The sequence below is a fragment of the Nicotiana tomentosiformis genome, chromosome 7 (assembly GCF_000390325.3).
Source record: "Nicotiana tomentosiformis chromosome 7, ASM39032v3, whole genome shotgun sequence".
Lineage (NCBI taxonomy): Eukaryota > Viridiplantae > Streptophyta > Magnoliopsida > Solanales > Solanaceae > Nicotiana > Nicotiana tomentosiformis.
In genome coordinates, this window is record NC_090818.1 from 91,293,660 (window position 1) to 91,314,384 (window position 20,725).

Here is a 20,725-nt window from a genome sequence, read left to right on the forward strand (position 1 = left end):
AACAGTTTCAGAAAATATTCGAGTGTAACAGAGTAATTGAGTGAGTGAAAGAGGAGAATAGTGATAGTAATAGCAGTAATGAGGTCTGTCCTGGGATTTGGGGAAGGGTTTATATAGTAGTCGAAATCAAATATCTAAACAAGGAAACACAATAAATAAAACATAAATAAGGAAGGAAGAGCATGCAGAATCGTTTAAGAAACAAATTAGGAAAAAATCAGGCAAATCCTAGTTTGACCAGAATCAAAAAATTGGTTAAAGATCTTGGTGAATCGGACCCATATGACCTTGCCATGATGCATATAGACGACATATCGTCCAAATCTCGAGGGGTGAAGCCGATTTTCCTTGATTCAGCGACTGATATTTGCCAAAAGTGAGGAAAATGCTAAGTAACACCACAATCTTTTAAGTAGCAATGAGGTAACGCATAAAAGGTAAGAGAATCACAGAAGGAATCCATGATTTGATCGGATTCGGAGAAGATTTTGGGGGAGGCGGCTAGGGTTCGTGAAGTGAGGGGAGGGTTTGAGAGCGTATAGAGGCGGCGTCAGAGGGGAAATGGGTTAGGGTTTTAGGGGCTTGGCTAATTAAAAGGGTGGGGGTGATTGTAGACCGTTGATCTTGAGAGATCAACGGTCAGAATTAAAGAATAGGCGGGGTGGGTCGTTTAACGGTTCTCGACCGAGTCATTTAAAGAGGGTCGTTTGGTTTGGGTTGGGGGGTTATTGGGCGAAGGTGTGGAGTGTTTGGGCTGCCAATTCGATAAGAAAAATGGCCTGATTTGGGCCACATTTTAAAATACATAAAATTAATTAAAATAAAGTTATTAAAACGTCTAATAAATAGTAAAAATTATTATTCATGAAATAAAACGCTTAAAATTAATAACTCAAAAATATAGAATGCTATTTTAGCATAACTAATATAATAAATGCAACTATTTATAGAATATAGGCTATTATTTGCAAAAATGTGTAAATAGCTAAAAATACAAACATAATTATATAAAAATGAAGTAAAAATATTTTGAAACATATTTTGGATGATTAATTCATCATAAAATAATTTTAAAGGGCGATTAATACATATTCAAGTAATTTAAGTGCAAGAAAATCAATTTTAAAGCTTTAAAAATTATGAAAAATTATAAAAATACTTATATGACTCTTGGAAATTGGTGATGATGCAGGAATGATATTTTTTGAGCATATATGACATTTATAAAAATATGAGGGCAAAATTGGGTATCAACATCGGACCACAAGGGACGTAAAAGGAAGATTCAAGAAAAATTAGAAGACTTTGCTATTTGTTTCTTGAAAAAGAATGAGTTACTTCCATCTGTTACCGTAAAATTTGCAAATAATCCTTCATATGACTTATTAATTAGTTTCTTGTCTGCAACTTATTTGACAAAGAAAAAATCTTGAGGTATTCCTTTAATAAGTTGGTGAGCAATTAATTACTTTCTGTGCAAAAAGAAACAAGGAGGTGGGGAAGAAGGGGGGGGGGGGGTGTTCAGGACCCTCCCCAACAAAAATATATAAAACGTGTTTAGATAGATGTAATTTTTTTTAAAAATGATTTGCTAGTGTTTTGTGGATGAAAGAACAATTAAAAGAAAAAGGAAAAATCCTTAAACCACTTTCACACAAACAACTTTTCAAAAAACATTTGTGCAGAAAGCTCTTGGAAAAACGAAAACAAAAACCCGTTTTTGACAAATATAAGGATTTCAAGAAATGTATCATAAGCAAATACACTTTCTCTGTGTTTTTTAATAAGTAGTACAACAACAGAAAGTAACAAGATTATGCAATGCAGTGGCTTGTACATTGACCAGGACTACTGATACACAATCCTGAGTTAGACTAACAAAATTTCCATTTTCAGTTAGCATTTGTAAGTTTGAAAGTCCATCCATATAAGGATACAGTCCGATATCATAGGACAAGACTGCCCACCAGCACTGAGGTTAAGGGAACCGTTAAGTTGTCATCAAGTTCTGTGCTTATAGGATGGGATTCTACCAGTGCTGCAGCAAGCGACACAAACAAGAAGCCGAAAACCATGTGGGAGCTCTCCTGAATATACCCAAACAAGGAGAAATAGTGCAAGTATCTGTAGCAAAACATGTAAACCAGTAAACAAGTTGCAGTGGTTAAGCAGCACCATAACAAGGAAGCTTCAATTACCCAATGGATGCTAAGAAACCAGCAGCCGCCATCGCAATACTACCAGCAAATGATTTGTTTTTATTGTACGGGAGTTTCTGTTTTCCAAACCTCCTGCCAACAATGTCAGCTATACCTGGAGCAGGAAAACGGTATCTTTTTTACTATTTATTAAGACCTTGCCAGACAATCAGGAAGGGCGCCTAACCGTTCCAACTTAATAAGTTGAACAGTTAGGATTGGGGAGAGAGAGAGAGTAGAATTATGTTGCCTCAGCATTGCATACCATCACCAGCACAAAGGTTGCATATTAGTCCAATTGCAATAGGAGAATATCTCCAATATACAGCACAAGCCAAAGTGATTGTAAAGGCATAGTACAACGGTCCCTTGAGAAGCTCCCTATGTACCAGACATGCCAGCCACACTATAAGTTGCCAATTAATTTGCTTAACAAAGAAGAAAAGGTAATAGATGGACAAAAGAAGTAATTCTTAGCTTAATTAGGACCACAAACAAGTGAAGGAAAATGGGGATTGCCAGGCAATTACGCTTAGCCTCTAGTGCCATATATGGCGCTGTTGCATGTTTTCAGAAATTTTTCTTCCCCATCGTTTAGTTATGATGTAAGAGATGGTAAGACTTTTAAGCATAAATATTGTCAACATGTTCAATTTTTCACAGATGTTGGCAGCATCATATTACTCATAGATTGCAGCTTAATGAAATTAATGAATACCAGGTTGCTATTAGAGAAATGAAGTGGAGAAAACAAATTGAGGAATGAAGAGATGGATGACCGTAAATAAATTTGGATAGCAACCTCATCCTCAACTGAACCAGTTTTTGGCTGGGTGACAGCTTGTTATTGTTAGTAATAGCTAAGTTTTGTAACAAGAGATGGTTTAATGAAACTGTTTGGTAGAAGCTGTAAATATTCTTCAAATTACTAAACCTGTGGTCTCCAAATCGGCTCATAGACTTGACAGTCGCATCATCCTTCCATAATCCTAGTCCCAAAAGAAGCATTTTTATTATGTTGAGACCAGGTATAAGAGCTGCTAGAATTGCTCCCTGGCGACCAGAGCTGGAAAAACAAACAATTCCAAATCACGAAAAAAATTAGGAACTAAATGAATGAAAGGCAGGCTTCATGCGTAGGTTGAAAAATGGTACCTGAACATTGGCCAGCAGAGCATGAAGACCAGCCCAATGCTAATATGGACAAGCTTTCTATTTGTTTTCTGTAATATAAAAATTGAAGAATTAAGAAAATACAGTACAAAGGCCTTACTGAACATCATTAAACTGAACAGGTAGCTACTATTTCCATAAGATGAAGGAATCCAACTATAAGCATAAGTTGGGGCTATTTCATCTAACATGGTCTTGAAAAACAAAAGAACAAACTAATCCGAAATCTGGAACTCTAACAGAATTAGAATGGGATATAGACGAAGAAGGGGAAATTATATTCAACTAAGTGAATACACATTGTATGCTTCTCTTCCATTCAAGGGGTATAGACGAACCAGTTATATTGGTAAATAGAAGAAAACGAGACAGCAGAATGCAATAAATCGATTTTAGATCAAGTATTGTCTGATTGTATTGGTTAGAGCCGGATAATATTTTAAAGAATCATTAACGGAGACAACATAGACTTTGTAACACTGCAAAACCAATATAGTTTTTGGGCTAACATCATAAATGTATTAAGAAGATCCTCATCACAGTATTGTTTCATCTTATAACCATTACAGAAATTACGGCTAACTACCAGAAGCATACAACCTTGGAATAATTTCTGATGACTAGACTTGCCCAAGGGCTTAGTTCAAGTAGCAAAGGTTGAGGCACTTGTTACTTAGGTCACAGGTTTAGGTTTGAGCCTTGCACCATGCTAACTACGCCTGACGTTTGAGTGGAGATGGGTAGAAGAGCAGGCCGATTATCCCGAGTTTCAAAGACTGAGGTTGGTCCTAAGGGCTGGCTCCAGACGGATTTTCGGGTCATCAAAAAAGAAAAAAATCTGATGACTAGTGGAAAGGTACATAAACTTGGCCGACGCCGGATAATCAAGACATCTGTATGGCAGTAAATGCACACAAGACTAGCAGTAGTAGACAATATAAGACCCCGCCACTTTCGTTCTGATATCAGGTACTTAACATACAACATATATGAACATAGTGCATATTTTGCAACATTAGATTCAGAAAAACTAAGCTATTCCATTGCTATACTTAGCACAAGAGAATTAGCTTTCACATTTAGGATCCATCAGAAGCTTAACTGAATGCAATGAAACCCAGGACACATTGACAAACAAACAACTCCTCGCACCCAATAGTAGTATTCTAAACTTTCTCGAGTTAGTAGAGTCACAATTTATCAAAGATGGCCATTCAAGTGATGAAGTCAGTTCTATCATGTGATGTCCCTGGTAAAATTTTCACCAAGTCGAATGCCATTATAATGCTGAAACATGTCAACGGCACAAAATCAACTATTTTTCACTCAGCTATTTTTCTTTTAGATATGCTTGCCTTCCGCATAAAGCTCGATAAGATTTACCTCTTGGGCACCGTTACGTCAGAATTTACTGGCAATAAGATGATAATGCCTGAAGAACTCTGGCATCTAACATATGAGAAAGAAATCAAAGAAAATAAGCCGCCTTTGCTGCTTCCGACAGTATTTTTAAGTTGCAGTTTCGAAATTGAAGAATTCGGCAGAAATTCAAACCAGTTGAAATTCATGTGCATTTAGGCATATCAAAATTTACAACTAAATATCATCAAAGCTAACGCAAGAATTAAAAGGTTTTCGAGGAAAGCAAAGGACCCACCTGATCGAAGACCCCTCTCTTTGCTGTTTCTTCCCACAATCGAAGCATGGAAAGGGCAATACCCCCGGACAATGCAGTGGCAATTAAATCCCCGGTGACAGGATTTTCCAAAAACATTGCTTTAGGCCTCACCTCGCTGTGTAATCTTCTGGTTTTAAGCTTATAGATTCCCAAGTTGAAGCGATTGACCCCTTTCTTGTTGGACAAGAGAAGACTTGAATTAGAGGAATATAAGTTTGACTTTAATCCTGGAAAGACACCAGCAGGGAGAGCCATTCTAACCACATGTTATCTTTGTTTGGCACAGTTTAGTTATTTCAATGCGCCAGTCCTTTCGGCAAGAGGCATTAATTGGCTTCTCACCGAACTATCACTCCCTCCGTTTCAATTTAAAGAATATAGTTTTACTTGACAAGAAATTATACAAGACTTTTGTATACGGGTGAAATCGAACACATAAGTCAGTTTGATTCCCGATAAAATAAATCGAGTAAATGATACAATGACAAGGAACCGGAATCGAGATAAGGGACTCATCGAATCAGGTACCGGGGCACGACGCCCGCCCTCGAGTATATTGAGGCCATGACCCCGGGATCGGTCCAAATCCCAAGAGACTCCGGAGAGCATTATTGAGCATTCAAACACAATTAACGGAAGGCCGTAATATCCGCGACCAATCGGGTATCACGGCGCAGATCTCGGCACGCACCGACGGGAATCTAGTAATCAGTTAAACAGGATTTTTTTACCTTTTATAGAATTGTACTTAGGGTAAAACTCCCCTACTATATAAAGGGGGGTCTGATTATTCATTAGGCACATTGTAACACGCATCTCAAAGAAATATATTACTATTTTCACTGTTATTCATAGCTCTTATTCTCGTTCACTAGTGCAAGCCATTGTGAATCTGGATCGAGGGCGGACATTTCATCAAGGATGGAATTATACTCCTCACGTGGTTTGAAGTTACTATATCTTTGTTTGTTTAAACTAACGCGATTTAACGTTTGTATCAAATTAATCCATGTATCCTTAAAATCACTTACAAATTTAATTGCTATCCATTTTTTAGGGTAAACAGTTTGGCGCACACCGTTGGGATGAGGATAATAGTGGCAATTTAATACAAATTTCCATAACGCACCTTATTTTACACTTGTTCTTTGAAGTGTCTTTAATTTCAGGTCGGAATTCAAAATGTCGAACTCCCAATCTGCACCTCTAAATGTGGATGCTGAGTCCGGTCACCACGTCGAGAACAACAATATGGTACCCAGTAACGAGGTTCCACCTGTCGATCCCATCGGAGTTCCGATCGCGGACCCGATCGACGCTAACTCACATATGGCCATCGATGTGAATGTGCCTACCGATTCTGAGAACAGCGTATGGGGGGGGAAGTCCGATCGGTAGTCCAAAATACAGGCGATGGTGAAGGAGATAGGATCAACTTGCGAGTGATCTTCGAAATGCTACAGGCCCAACAGGCAGCGATAGCCCAGCTGCAGAACTAAAGCCGCGCCCCCAGCAGAGTTGAGCCCGAGTCGTCCTGGAAAATCACTCGCAGAAACGAACCAATCACAGAGAGGCTGAGTGAAGCTGAATCAGGGGCTAACCCCGAAATCATAAAAATACTCGAGGAACTGACAAAACGGGTAGAATCGTGAGAAAAGAAAATCGAAGCCAATGACAAAAAGGTGGAAACTTACAATTCCAGGGTCGATCAAATCCCAGGAGCGCCACTTATATTGAAGGGCCTGGATTTCAAGAAGTTTGTTCAGAAACCTTTTCCACTGAGCGCAACTAAGAAGCCAATCCCGAAGAAGTTCCGCATGCCCAAAATTCGTAAATACAACAGAACCACAGACCCAAATGAGCATGTGACCTCCTACATGTGCGTCATTAAAGGGAACGACCTGGAGGATGATGAGATCGAGCATGTCCTGCTGAAAAGGTTCGGGAAAACCTTTTCAAAGGGAGCTATGATATGGTATCACAAATTACCCCCTAATTCTATTGACTTATTTGCTATGCTTGCAGACTCCTTCGCGAAAGCACCCGTCAGGGCCATCAAGGTCGAAACTAAGAAGTCGGACCTTTTCAAAGTGAAATAGAGAGATAATGAGATGTTTAGGGAATTCATGTCTTGATTTCAAATGGAACGAATGTACTTGCCTCCGGTCGTGGAGGATTGGGCTGTTCAGGCCTTTACCCAGGGACTCAATACTCGAAGCTCGATAGCTTTACAACAGTTGAAGCAAAATCTGATAGAATATCCGGCTGTAACTTGGGCCGACATACATAATCAGTGTCAATCAAAAATTAGGGTCGAAGATGATCAGCTTGGGCCCCGGGCCCCTTCCGGGTCCGTTTATCCAGCCAGAGCTATCGACATATCCAAAAGAGACACTGATCATGAACCACGATCAAATAGGGACCGATATCAACCATACAATAGAGACCGAATAGGTAATGGGTCCGAACGAAACCCCGTGTGAAGCAAAAGGAGAAGCGATCGAGGTCAATATAACTGGGGACTCATGAGCAAAAGCGATTTCGACAGGCCCATCGGGCCTAACGAAGTGCCAAAGTTATCGGAGTACAACTTCAATGTCGATGCTGCTACCATCATACCTGCAATCTAACGCATCAAAGACACCAAGTGGCCTCAACCTCTGCAGTTCGATCTAGCCCAAAGGGACCCAAACCTAATGTGTAAATATCACGTCACTCACAGCCACAGAATAGAGGATTACCGACAATTGAGAGAGAAAGTAGCTCGGTTATTCAACAGCGGACATCTCCGAGAGTTCCTGAGCGATCGAGCCAAAAACCATTTCAGGAATAGGGACTCAAATAAGTACATCGAGCAGGAGAAACCACATCACATCATTAATATGATCATTGATGGGGTCGATGTCCCCCAGGGGCCGATGTTAAAGCGCACCAAAGTGTCCATCACTAGAGAAAAACGGACTCGAGATTACGTGCTAGAAGGAACCTTATCTTTCAACGATGAGGAAGTTGAAGGCATCGTGCAACCACGCAATGATGCACTGGCAATATCCGTACTCATAAATAAATCTCGAGTTAAGCGTGTGTTAATTTATCCCGGTATCTCGGCTAATATCATCAGATCGAGAGTCGTAGAGTAGCTGGGTCTGCAAGATCAAATTTTTCCTGCAGTTTGAGTTCTAAACGAATTCAATATGGCATGTGAGACCACTAAAGGGGAGATAACACTACTGGTGAACACCACCGGAACCATTTAGGAAGCAACATTCTACGTGATCGAAGAAGATATGCGATACAACGCTCTGTTTAGGAGGTCGTGGATTCACAACAAGAAGGAAGTGCCCTCGACACTGCACTAGGTGTTGAAATTACCGATGCCAGGAGGGATTAAAACAATTTACGGAGAACAACCGGTCATAAAAGAGATGTTCGCGGTGTACGAGGTGGTCCCGATATCCACACTTTATACACAAAAGGAACTGAGTTCGGTCACCAAGGGAGGGACCAAATAGCAATCACCGACATCGTCCCCGACCAAACCGGAGAAACAGGGGACGAATGAGGACGACGACTACGGAGTTCCCATATCCTTCATAGTCCCCGATGATCACGACGCCACCAAATCAACGGTCTAAGAACTGGAACAAATCATATTGATCGAGCACCTGCCCGATCGTAAGGTATACCTGAGCATGGGGTTAAATCCCGAGCTCAAGAAAAAACTCATTAAATACCTTATGGCTAACATAGATTGTTTCGCTTGGTCCCACCTCGACTTGACAGGAATCCCACCAGAGATAACTACCCATATGCTGAGCCTGGATCCGAAGTTCCACCCGGTCAAACAGAAAAGGAGGCCCCAGTCCGAAGTAAAGCATTAATTCATCAAAGACGAGGTATCTAAACTCCTAAAAATAGGGTCCATCCATGAGGTTAAATACTCGGATTGGTTAGATAACGTAGTGGTATTCCCTAAAAAAGGAATAAATTAAGAATTTGCGTAGACTACAAAGACATGAAAAGGAATGCCCCAAGGACTCTTTCCCTCTGACCAACATCGATCGCATGATTGATGCGACGGCCGACCACGAGATCCTCAGCTTTCTCGATGCCTATTCCGGGAAGAACCAAATTCGGATGGACCCGGGTGACCAGGAAAAAGTATCCTTCATCACTAAGTACATCACATACTGTTATGTAATGCCATTCGGACTAAAAACACCGGTGCCACTTACCAACGCCTAGTAAATCGAATGTTCAAAAAACCAATAGGAAAATCAATGAAGGTTTACATTGACGATATGTCAGTTAAGTCCCTACGAGTAGAGGACCATTTGAAACATTTACAGGAAGCTTTCAACATACTGAAGAAATACAATATGATGCTAAACCCGGAGAAATGCGCATTCGGAGTCGGGTCCGGGAAATTTTTGGTGTCTAAACGGGGAATCGAGATCAATCCCGATAAAATCAAGGCCATAAAGGAAATTATCGTGGTGGACAATGTCAAGACCATTCAAAGACTGACCGGGAGCATAGTTGCGTTGGGCTGATTCATTTCAAGGTCCTCCGATAAGAGCCATCGGTTCTTCTCATTGCTAAAAAAGAAGAATAGTTTCTCATGGACACCAGAGTATCAGCAAGCCTTGGAAGAACTCAAGCGGTACCTTTCGAGCTCGTCTTTGCTTCATACTCCGAAGGCAAATATACAAATGTACCTATACATAGCGCTATCTGAGATAGCGGTAAGTGAAGTCCTAGTCCGAGAATAAGAAGGTACACAGTTTCCTATTTACTATGTTAGCAGGACTCTAGGAGAGGCCGAAACTAGGTATCCTCACTTGGAAAAATTGGTGTTCGCTTTGCTAAGCACCTCTAGGAAGTTAAAACCGTATTTTCAGTGCCATCCCATATGTGTCATGACTACTTACCCGTTGAGGAACATAACGCATAAGCCCAAACTCTCAGGACGATTGGCCAAATGGGCCGTGGAAATCAGTGAGTACGATACTAAATATCGACCCTGAACCGCCATCAAATCTCAAATTTTGGCAGACTTCGCGGCCGACTTCACACCAGCCCTAATACCTGAGGTCGAAAAGGAGTTGTTGTTGAACTCGGGGACCTCCTTTGGAATCTGGACCCTCTTTGCAGACGGTGCCTCGAATGCAAAGGGGTTCGGACTTGGCATCGTATTGAAGCCGCCGATGGGTAATGTAGTTAGGCAATCTATTAGAACTGTAAATTTGACTAACAATGAGGCCGAGTATGAGGCCATGATTGCAGGTCTCGAACTGGCTAAAATCTAGGGGGCCGAGGTGTTTGAAGCTAAGTGTGATTCCCTCCTTGTGGTAAACCAACTCAATGGAACATTCGAAGTCAAAGAGGAGCGAATGCAGAGGTACCTGGATAAACTACGGGTGATGTTACATCGGTTTAAGGAATGAACTTTGCAACATGTACCTCGCGATCAAAACAGCGAAGCCGATGTTCTTGCCAACTTAGTATCGTTGGTTGATGACAATGAATTCAACTCGGGAACGGTCGTACAACTTATGAAATCGGTAGTGGAAGATGGCCACACCGAGATAAACTCGACAAGCTTGACCTGGGACTGGAGAAACAAGCATATAGATTACCCGAAGACCAAAAAACTGCCCTCGGATCCTAAAGAATCGAGGGCTCTTCACACGAAGGCGGCCACAACCTAGTCAGGAGAACGTTTGATGGCCCACTTGCCATATGTTTGGGACCGAGAGATACCGAGTATGTTTTGAGGGAAGTTCACGAAGGCACCTATAGGAACCATTCGAGTGTCGAATTATTAGTTTGTAAGATAATCAGAGCCGAATACTATTGGATCAATATGGAAAAAGACGCAAAGGAGTTTGTACGAAAATACGACGGATGTTAGAGACATGCACCGATGATTCATCAGCCGGGGGAGCTGCTACATTTGGTCTTGTCACCCTCGCCATTCATGAAATAGGGAATGGACATCGCCGGCCCCTTGCCATGGGCACCCAGTAAGGCTCAATTCATATTATTTATGACTGACTATTTTTCTAAATGGGTGGATGCCCAGGCATTTGAGAAAGTCAGCTAGAAAGAAGGTTGTATACGGGTGAAACCGGACCCATAAACCGGCCCAGTTCCTGATAAAATAAATCGAGTAAGGGACACGATGACAAGGAACCAAAATCGAGATAAGAGACTCATCGAGTCAGGCACCGGGGGCACGATGCCCGCCCTCGAGTATATCGAGGCCATGACCCCCATTATCAGTCTAAATCCCAAAAGACTTCAGAGAGCATTATTGAGCATTAAAACACGATTAACGAAAGGCCATAATATCCACGACCAACAGAGCATCACGGCGCAGATCTCAGCATGCATCGACGGGAATCCAGTAATCAGTTAAATGGGAAATGTTTTATCTTTTATAGAATTATACTTAGTGTAAAACTCCGCCACTATATAAAGGGGAGTCTGATTATTCATTAGGCATAATGTAACACGTATCACAAAGAATATATTATTATTTTCACTGTTATTCATAGCTCTTATTCTCGTTCACTAGTGCAAGCCATTGTGAATCCGGATCGAGGGCAGAAATTTCATCAAGGCTGGAATTATCATCCTTACGTGGTTTGAAGTTACTATATCTTTATTTGTTTAAACTAACACAATTTATCATTTGTATCGAATTAATCCACGTATTCTTAAAACGACTTACAAATTTAATTGTTATCCATTTTTTAGGGTAAACAGTTTGGCGCTCACCGTGGGGATGAGGATAATAGTGGCAATTTGATACAAATTTCCATAACGCACCCTATTTTACACTTGTTCTTTGAAGTGTCTTTAATTTTAGGTAGAAATCCAAAATGTCGAACTCCCAATCTGCACCTCTAAATGTGGATGCTAAGTCCGGTCACCACGACGAGAATAACAATATGGTACCCAGTAATGAGGCGCCACCTGTCGATCCCATCGGAGTTCCGGTCACAGACCCGATCGACTCTAACTCACATGTGGCCATCGATACGAATCTTCCTACTGATCCTTAGAACAACGTCCGAGGGGGAGTCCGATCGGTAGCCCAAAATACACGCGACGATGAAGGATATGGGATCAACTTGTGAGTTACCTTCGAAATGCTACAGGCCCAACAGGCAGCGATTGCCCAGCTGCAGAACCAAACCGCGCCCCAACAGAGTTCAGCCTGGGCCATCCTGGAAAATCACTCGCATAAACAAAACCAATCACGGAGAGGCTGAGTGAAGCTGAATCCGGGGCTAACCCCGAAATCATAAAATGGTCGAGGAACTAAAAAAATGGGTAGATTCATGAGAAAAGAAAATCGAAGCCAATGACAAAATGGTGGAAACTTACAATTACAGGGTCGACCAAATCCCAGGAGTGCCATCGATTTTGAAGGGCCTGGATTGCAAGAAGTTTGTTCAGAAACTATTTCCACCGAGCGCAGCTCCGAAGCCAATCCCGAAGTCAGGATTATGTTAATGGGCTTATATGGATTGAGGTGACGTGAGATCACCCATGTGTATGTGTATAATGAGCTTATACATTCATTTGATGGCTTTGGAATGACTCTTGGCACATTTGAGGACGAACATATGTTTAAGTGAGGGAGAATGTAATAATCAGCCCGGTCATTTTGAGTTCTAGCATTTCGTAATGTGATTTAATATCTTGAGTGACTTTATATGATATATTATGACTTGCGAGTATGATTGGGTTTGACTTATGAGAGGTTCGAAGGTGGTTTGGAAGAGAAATTCTTTATTTGGAAGCTTTAAGTTGGAAAAGTGCCCAAGATTTGACTTTTGAGTAAACGACCTCGGAGTCGAGATTTGATGGTTTCAATAGGTTCTTATGGAAATTTTGTACTTGGGTGTATTTTCGGATTTGGATTTAGAGGTTCTTAGAAGGTTTTGGCCCTATTTGTCTAGAGTTGGCAATTTACAAAATTTGAGAGTTCATAGGTTTAACCAATAGTTGAGCTTGATATTATTGGACTTTGATTGTTGTTTCGGGACTGTGGATAGGTTCATTTTGTTGAATGGAACTTGTATGTAAAGTTTGGTTGCAATTCGGAATGTCTAAATATGATTCAAATACATTCGGTGTAGTTGGAATGTTTGAAAATTAAGAGATGGATTTGTTCTTCGATTCTTGATTTTGTTATTGTTTTTTTGATACAAGTTTGTAGGAAGTATCCGCACTTGTTGGAATGATTGGATTGGGTCTCCGGGGACTCCGATGTGATCCGGGATAGTTTCGGATCATTTTGGTAGAGTTTGGAGCATCTGGTCTGGTGGTGTATTGTAGTGCTTTGTGATCGTGGAGCAAGCATCGCGATCGCGGAGAAGGATTTAACTGGCTGGACATTTGTTCTTCGCATTCGTGGACCTGATGGTCGCGTTCGCGATGTGTTGTGTGCAAGTGTCGCACATTCACAGTTTGGTAATCGCGTTCGTGATGGTGTGAATTTAGACGGAAGGTTGGCCTTCGTGTTTGTAGAGTAGGTCTCTCTTTTGCGTAGGCTTGGAAGGGTTCCTGGTCGCCTTCGCGAGGTGGTCTTCATATTCGCAAAGTAGAGCTGGAGCTGGAGGTATTTTAGGCCTTTGTGATCGTGAGGGTCCTGCTGCGATTGCGATGTGTATCCTTGGGCGGTATATATATTTGGAATTTCGAGATTTCTTGCTCATTATCTCATATTTTGAACCCTAAACTTGGAGAGTTATGATTCTTCAAGGAAATTTCGATACAAGGCAAGAGGGTAAGTGATTTTTACTTATTCGTGATTATATTTCAAGAATCTACATGAATTATTAACACATAAAATATGAAATTTTGAGATGAAATTTGTGGATTTGTCTACAAGTTAAGATAGCGTATTTTGAGGATTTGACAATCGATTTAAATTTGGATTTGAAAACTAATTATATATTTAGACTCGGCAGGTTATCGCTCATCGAGATTTGGTATTCGTTTCGTATTTTGGACATGCGGGCCTGGGTTTACTTTTTTGATCTTTTGGAATTCATCACGATCAAAGCTTTATGGATTGAGATCGCTTCCTCGGATGATGTTTGGTTAAATTCGAGCCTGTTGGAGGTGATCTCTGAAGGAAAAGTGGTTTGGAAGCTTTAGACTAGCCCAAATAAGGTAAATATCTTGCTTATCTTTGGTTTGAGTGAAATTTTCCTAATAAATGATATTGTTGGATGCATATAGGGGTGATGTATATGCGAGGGGATGAGCGTATATGCATGTGCCATGGTTATTCATGCTCGAGGTAAATTCTAGATTACTGTGTATTCTACCTATTCTATGGTTTACGTGATTTAATGACTACATGAGCACAATAAGTCATGCTAGAGTTAATGTTTATGTTAATGATACCTTATTTTGAGAATGATGAGCTATTCTTGAGATTATTGATATACTTCATTTAGATATAGTCACACATATGAATACACATTTGTACTTGTTATTCTTGTTTTATTCCTTAAACTGTTATATGACAACTTCAATTTCCTAACCTATGTTAAAGACTATTATTTTGGTTTTTGATGCTTATATGGGTACCATGATTATTTTGATGACGTATTATATATTGGGTCTGTATTCATACATACATATAGGCATACATCTATCTAGATATCATCTCTTGTATACATGCATACACTCATGCATGGTTATTTCTCCGTCCAGGTACATTATATATGCTTACCTCCTATTCATATGCATAAATTACTACATATGGTCCTCGATACGGACTGAGGTTAGGACACGTGAGTTGTCTGTGCAGTTGAGATAATTATGGCATGAGGTCTTTGCCGTGCAGATATTGTGATACCATTACTGTTATTGCACAAGGTTTCTGTCGCGCGGTTATTGTGATATTGTTGATGTTGTGGCAAGAGGTCTTTTCCATGCAATTATGGTGATATTGATATTATTTTGGCACGAGGTTTTGGCCGTGCACCGTGTGGATGTGAATCCATCCCCCTTGGGTCGTCCTCTCATATTTCTCTCTTGATGGCGTACACACAAGTAGTGAGAAATTGACGGGTTTCTGGTTAATTGAGAAGTGGGATCCTATGTGATGAGTTATAAAGCATAAAGGTGAAAGTTTTGACCATTCAAGTGAATCTTTTCATATTCATGCATAATGATATGCTTTATTCATGCATATCTTCTATATATGCTAGTTGATGCATTATACATATGCCTGAGACTTGTTAGTGAGTTGTTGAACACTTGGAGAGTGTCAGGTTGATATAAAGAGAAGGTCATCATCATGCATTTGCATGTTGGACTCATGTAAGATTCTCATATAAATGCCTTTAAGAAATTGATATGAATCGGATTATTGTTAGTATAGACACTTTATATTCATATGGAAGTATTTAAGTAAATGCCTTTTGGCGCATATTCATTTTATGTGAAATTGGTGCAAGTTGTATTCGCATTGACCTGATTAATTAAAAAAACATGCTTATTACCTCTACTTCAATTGTGCACCTTTATTATTGATACGTGTTGTTTATGACTGCTTTTTTGGATACTTCTCTGTATTATATATGTTATTGAGCTACACAAGTTATATAAAATGAGTATCTTTCGGCTTAAAAACCTCGGCATTACTTTACTGAAGTTAATCAAGATACTTACTGAGTACATGGGGTCGGTGTACTCATACTATACTTCTACACCTTGTGTGCAGATCTTGGAGTTGGGTTGCCGTGAACAACGAAGGCTAGCATTTGTTCATGGTAGTTAGGATTTGTACTTCTTTTTATGTATATTCAAACAAATGTTGTATTTTCCTTTGTACCAATGTTGTAAATCTAATTTTTAGTGACTCGTGACTTGTAATACCAGTTCTTGGGATAATTGTATTTACTTCCCCTATCTTATTTATTATTTGTTAATGATTATCCGTTCAAGTTGTGTTGTATTTTAGTTGACTTACCTAGCGGGTTGAGTTAGGTGTCATCACAACTAGGTGGGATTTTGGGTTCATGACATCATGACTCATAAAATCTGTCATTTTTAATAAGATTTTCACTAGATAATTCTTAATGTCTTATCCAACGGTAGATATTAGTAAGCAACAACAACAACAACATATCCAGTAATATTCCACACCATGGGGTTTGGGAAGGGTAGTGTGTACGTAGACCTTACCCCTACCTTGTGAGGATAGAGAGTTTGTTTCCAATAGACCCTCTGCTTAGAAAAGCATAAGCACCACATTAATGAAAATATAGACAAGAAGGGACAGTACCAAGAAGCCATATAAAAGCAGAATAAAAACAACCAGATAGTAAGGTGGTCAACAATAAAATAAAACAACAGTTAGTCATAAAAAAACTACTACCAATAAAAAGCGAGACTGCGTGCCGATACTACTGTTATGAATACTCTAGACTACCTACTCTACTAACCTAATCCTCGACCTCCATACCTTCCTATCAAGGATCATGTCCTTGGTCAGTTGAAGTTGCACCATGTCTTGCCTAATCACCTCTCCCCCACCTCTTCTTTGGCCTACCTCTAGCTCTCCGTAGGCCCTCCAATGTCAACCTCTCACACCTCCTCACCAGGGCGTCTGTGCTCCTCCTCCTCACATGACCAAACCACCTAAGTCGCACTTCCCGCATCTTGTCATCAATAAGGGCCACACCCACCTTGTCGCGAATAACCTCATTTCTGATCCTATCTATCCTGGTGTGCCCGCACATCCATCTCAACATCCTCATCTTTTCTACCTTTATCTTCTGTACATGAGCGATCTTGACTGGCCAACACTCAGCCATATACAACATCATTGGTATGACTACCACTTTATATAATTTACCCTTAAGTTTCGGTGGCACCTTCTTGTCACAAAAAACACTGGTAGCGAGTCTCCATTTCATCCATTCTACCCCAATACGATGTGTGACATATTCATCAATCTCCCCATCCCCCAGAATAATAGACCCAAGGTACTTAAAACACTCTTTCCTAGGGATGACCTGCGAGTCTAGCCTCACCTCCCCTTTCCCTCCTTGAGTCTCGCCATTGAACTTACATTCCAAGTATTCTATCTTGGTCCTGCTCAACTTGAAACCTTTAGATTCCAGGGTCTGCCTCCATACCTCTAATTGCGCGTTCATACCGTCTCGCTATTGATACCCAGTTTTGCCCTCATATTTTTTCAAATAATATATATACTTTCAAAACATTATGTTTGCATCATTATTTAGCTTACAAATCTATACAAGCACTTTTTATAATTTTTCATAATTTTTAGAGCTTTAAAATTAATTTTCTTGCATAAATATTTAGTAATTATCCCTTTGAATTATTTGTGATGATTTAATCATCCAAAATTACTATTTTGTATCCTCATAGATGTCTCATAATATTTTCACTTCCTCTTTTTTTTTATATATTATTACATTAGCATTTTAAAGTTATTTGCACAATCTTGCAATAATATCCTATATTCATATACAAATGCTCTTTATTTATATTATTGGCATCAAAATAGCATTTTTTATATTTTTATAATGCTAAATCATTATTTTAAATCATTTTAGTACATAAAAATATTTTATTCATTTACTAATTATTTTTATTAATTATTTTGATAAATTATGTGTGTTTAAAAGGCTGGCCCAAAATTTTAAACCAATTTTCGGACTAAAAAATCGCCCAACACCTTAGCCCAGTAACCTCAGCCCAAAGTCAAACGACCCCTTTACAAGACCCGATCGGTACCCGTTTTAATTAACCCGCCCATCAACGGCCCTCATTTATTCCCCTCATTTTAATTACCCACCCCAACCCTAATCCTCTCATTCTCTCTAACCCGCCGCCCTAAAATTCTCTCTTCTCCTCTCCACAGAAACCCTAGCCGCCCTCTCAAATCTCTCAAAATCCATCTCAACCATGGATTCTCTCCATGATTTCCTTACCTTTTGTGTGTTATCTCGTTATTTTTTACAAAACTATGGTATCACCTAGTACTTGCCTAAATATGGCAAATACTATCTCTCAAAATCCAGCCATTCAACTTCAATTGCTTGAATCTGGACAGTATTTAGTTCATGTACATCATGACCAGGCTATATGGGTTCGATTAGCCAATATTTCCAGCTAATTTCCGATTTTTGTCAACTAGGGTTTACCTATTTTTTCCCTAATCAGATTTTTATTGATTCTGCATGTTATTACTTCCTTATTTATGTTTTATTTTACAGTGTTTCCTTGTTTACTTGTTCGTTTTCTGTCACTATATAAACCCCTCCCCATTCCCCTTTGAGAGGGAGTTGAATCAATATACTTTCACTAAAAATTAGAGCTTAGTCCTGTGATTCCCTCATTCTCTTATTCTGTAGTTTGTTTTTGGCCGGCTGAAAGCCAAGGCCACTGAGATTCTATTATTCGAACTTTCTCTTAGTGCGAGCATTGCCCAAGGTTCTTTTGAAGCTCTTGGGAACTTTGACTCATTGAGATTCTGGGTTCTTGTGGAATTTTTGCTCTTTTTTGTTGTCCGTTTAACTGGTAAGTCGCTTGACCTTTTGCAATTTCATTTTTTAGGTGTCTCTGATTTACATGTGCTCTCACTTCTGAAATCTATGGCTTAATGTGTTTCTGGGCTACTTTATGCACAACTCTGTTAGTTTTACACTCGTTTTTAAATCTTTTTAGCATTTAACTTCTCCTAATGCTGCTAGTTCTGAGATTGTCTATGTCTAACTTGGATAATCTGAACCCTCCTAAGCTCGTTTAACTAGTGTATTGGGGCCTGAATGTTCCTGAATATGCTTGTCTGCTTTGTCCTGAATCTCTGTAATGAATGGTTCACATCTGTAATAACCTGTGTTAAGACCTTCATTGTTAACTATGACTTGTTTCCCTACTATTGTGTCACTCAGCATGCTCACTTGATCCTATACTCCTTTAGTAATTGCTTGAGGTTTTAGAACAGTTATCTCAACTTGTTTTCCCTACCATGTTTGAACTGTTTTGTTTCATGATATTAGGATGAATCCCTGGCATAACTTCGACTTTCTCTAGTTAATTAATCTATTGTGTCAATACCTGAATGCCTACATTTGCTATTTGACATGTGTTTACTTTCCCACTCTGTTCTGAATCTCTGTAATGATAGTCTTGCATATTTAATGTGTTCTAATCTGTGCTAAGACCTTTTCTATCAACTATGATCTACTCCCTCATAGCATGTTTCTGTTTTGCTTAGTCTTATATCCTTAATGATTGTTTGAAACCTTTAGAATGGCCATCTTAGTTTGTGTTTCCATACCATGTTTGACATAATTAGGACCTTTAGGCTTCAAATCTCTAAGTCAGTGCCTTACTTAAACTTGTATGGTATTATGCACCTGTGTATGATAACTTTTGTCAATCCTGCAAACTTGTTTCTCCCCTAACTCTTTCAATATGTGGTTGCTTATGTGCTACTTTGCTAAGTGCTGAAGTCCTGCTGAACCTGCTTCTAAGTCCTGTGACCTGCTTGATTAGCTGCTCTGTATGCTCAACTTTGCTATGTCTACTTTAAGCTGTAAGTGCATTTCCTCAACTTCTGTCCCTTAACCGTTGTCCATTCTCTCTCATTTGTTACCTAGGCTATTCTGAACCTATCATTCTTGGCCGGCTGAAAGCCAAGGCCACCAAGACTCTTGCTACTGACCTCCCTAGTGTGAGAACTGCTCGGGGTCCATTTGAGACTCTTGTGAACTCTGACACACTAGGGTTTGGGGTCTTTTAGCCACTTTCTCTACTACTGAGACCTGAACTACCCCACTCAATTCCTTCTTCCTATTGTCTAATGAACATGTAAGCTGGTTAGTTTAAGTGATTTAATGCCTGGGTAATATGGTTGATCTATGGTTGTGTGATTTGGATTTGAGCTCTTCTATGGATTCTGAGTTATGCTGATGAATATGGTTCCTTGTTGAAAATCTAGGTATACCACAGGAGAATTGTTGAAGGCCCAACAGTGCTGGGTATTTCTTTTGGGCCTTTTGTGGGCCTACTGTCATTATTTGTATAATATTTTTAATCATATTCATTATTGGGCCTATAATAACTTTGTAATAAACCATTGGGGTGTTAGTAAAAACGGGGGATGGGTAAATTCTGATGTTTGCATGCAAGGGTAGAAAACATGCCTATAGGATTCAATGATTCATCTGTTATATATGCCATTCAATCTGTATGTGCACTGTAGAAATCATGGCATTAAGAGAAACACACACTCACACTACTTGTCTACTAGCAAAGCATGAGTTCAAATGCTTCAATTATCCCTGCTGCTATATGTTATTAGAAAACCTGCCCATAGGAAATACATATCGTTGAATTTTCCTTCAATTTGCATCGCTGCAGCATATCCACTAGAAATCATGCCTATAGGATTTTAATCATTTCATTCGCTATTATATCACACTGTTCACTTAGAAAACATACCTATAAGGTTAAAGTATAACAATAGAATTGGTTCCAATCGCCAATTGTTAGAGATCCTGCCTAGATGGTATTACTACTCGCCAAAAAGTGTTAATTTTCTAAACGATGGTTGCTGCTCGAAATGCATGAATAATTCTGGGCTTTCCTCCAATAGATTTCA

The 20,725-nt window shown here is 39.7% G+C and overlaps 1 protein-coding gene across 1 annotated transcript; it reads right to left on the minus strand.

Annotated features, from left to right (window-relative positions):
- Window positions 1-1,734: 1,734 nt before the first annotated feature.
- On the minus strand, window positions 1,735-5,400 carry LOC104088379 (probable phytol kinase 3, chloroplastic). Its single transcript, XM_009593039.3, has 6 exons — window positions 5,029-5,400; window positions 3,354-3,421; window positions 3,133-3,264; window positions 2,464-2,579; window positions 2,199-2,313; window positions 1,735-2,124 (listed from the first exon to the last, which is right to left on the minus strand). Exons 1-6 carry the CDS (start codon window positions 5,302-5,304, stop codon window positions 1,947-1,949), a joined length of 885 nt encoding a protein of 294 aa, XP_009591334.1. The 5' UTR covers window positions 5,305-5,400; the 3' UTR covers window positions 1,735-1,946.
- Between the last annotated feature and the right edge of the window lie 15,325 nt (window positions 5,401-20,725).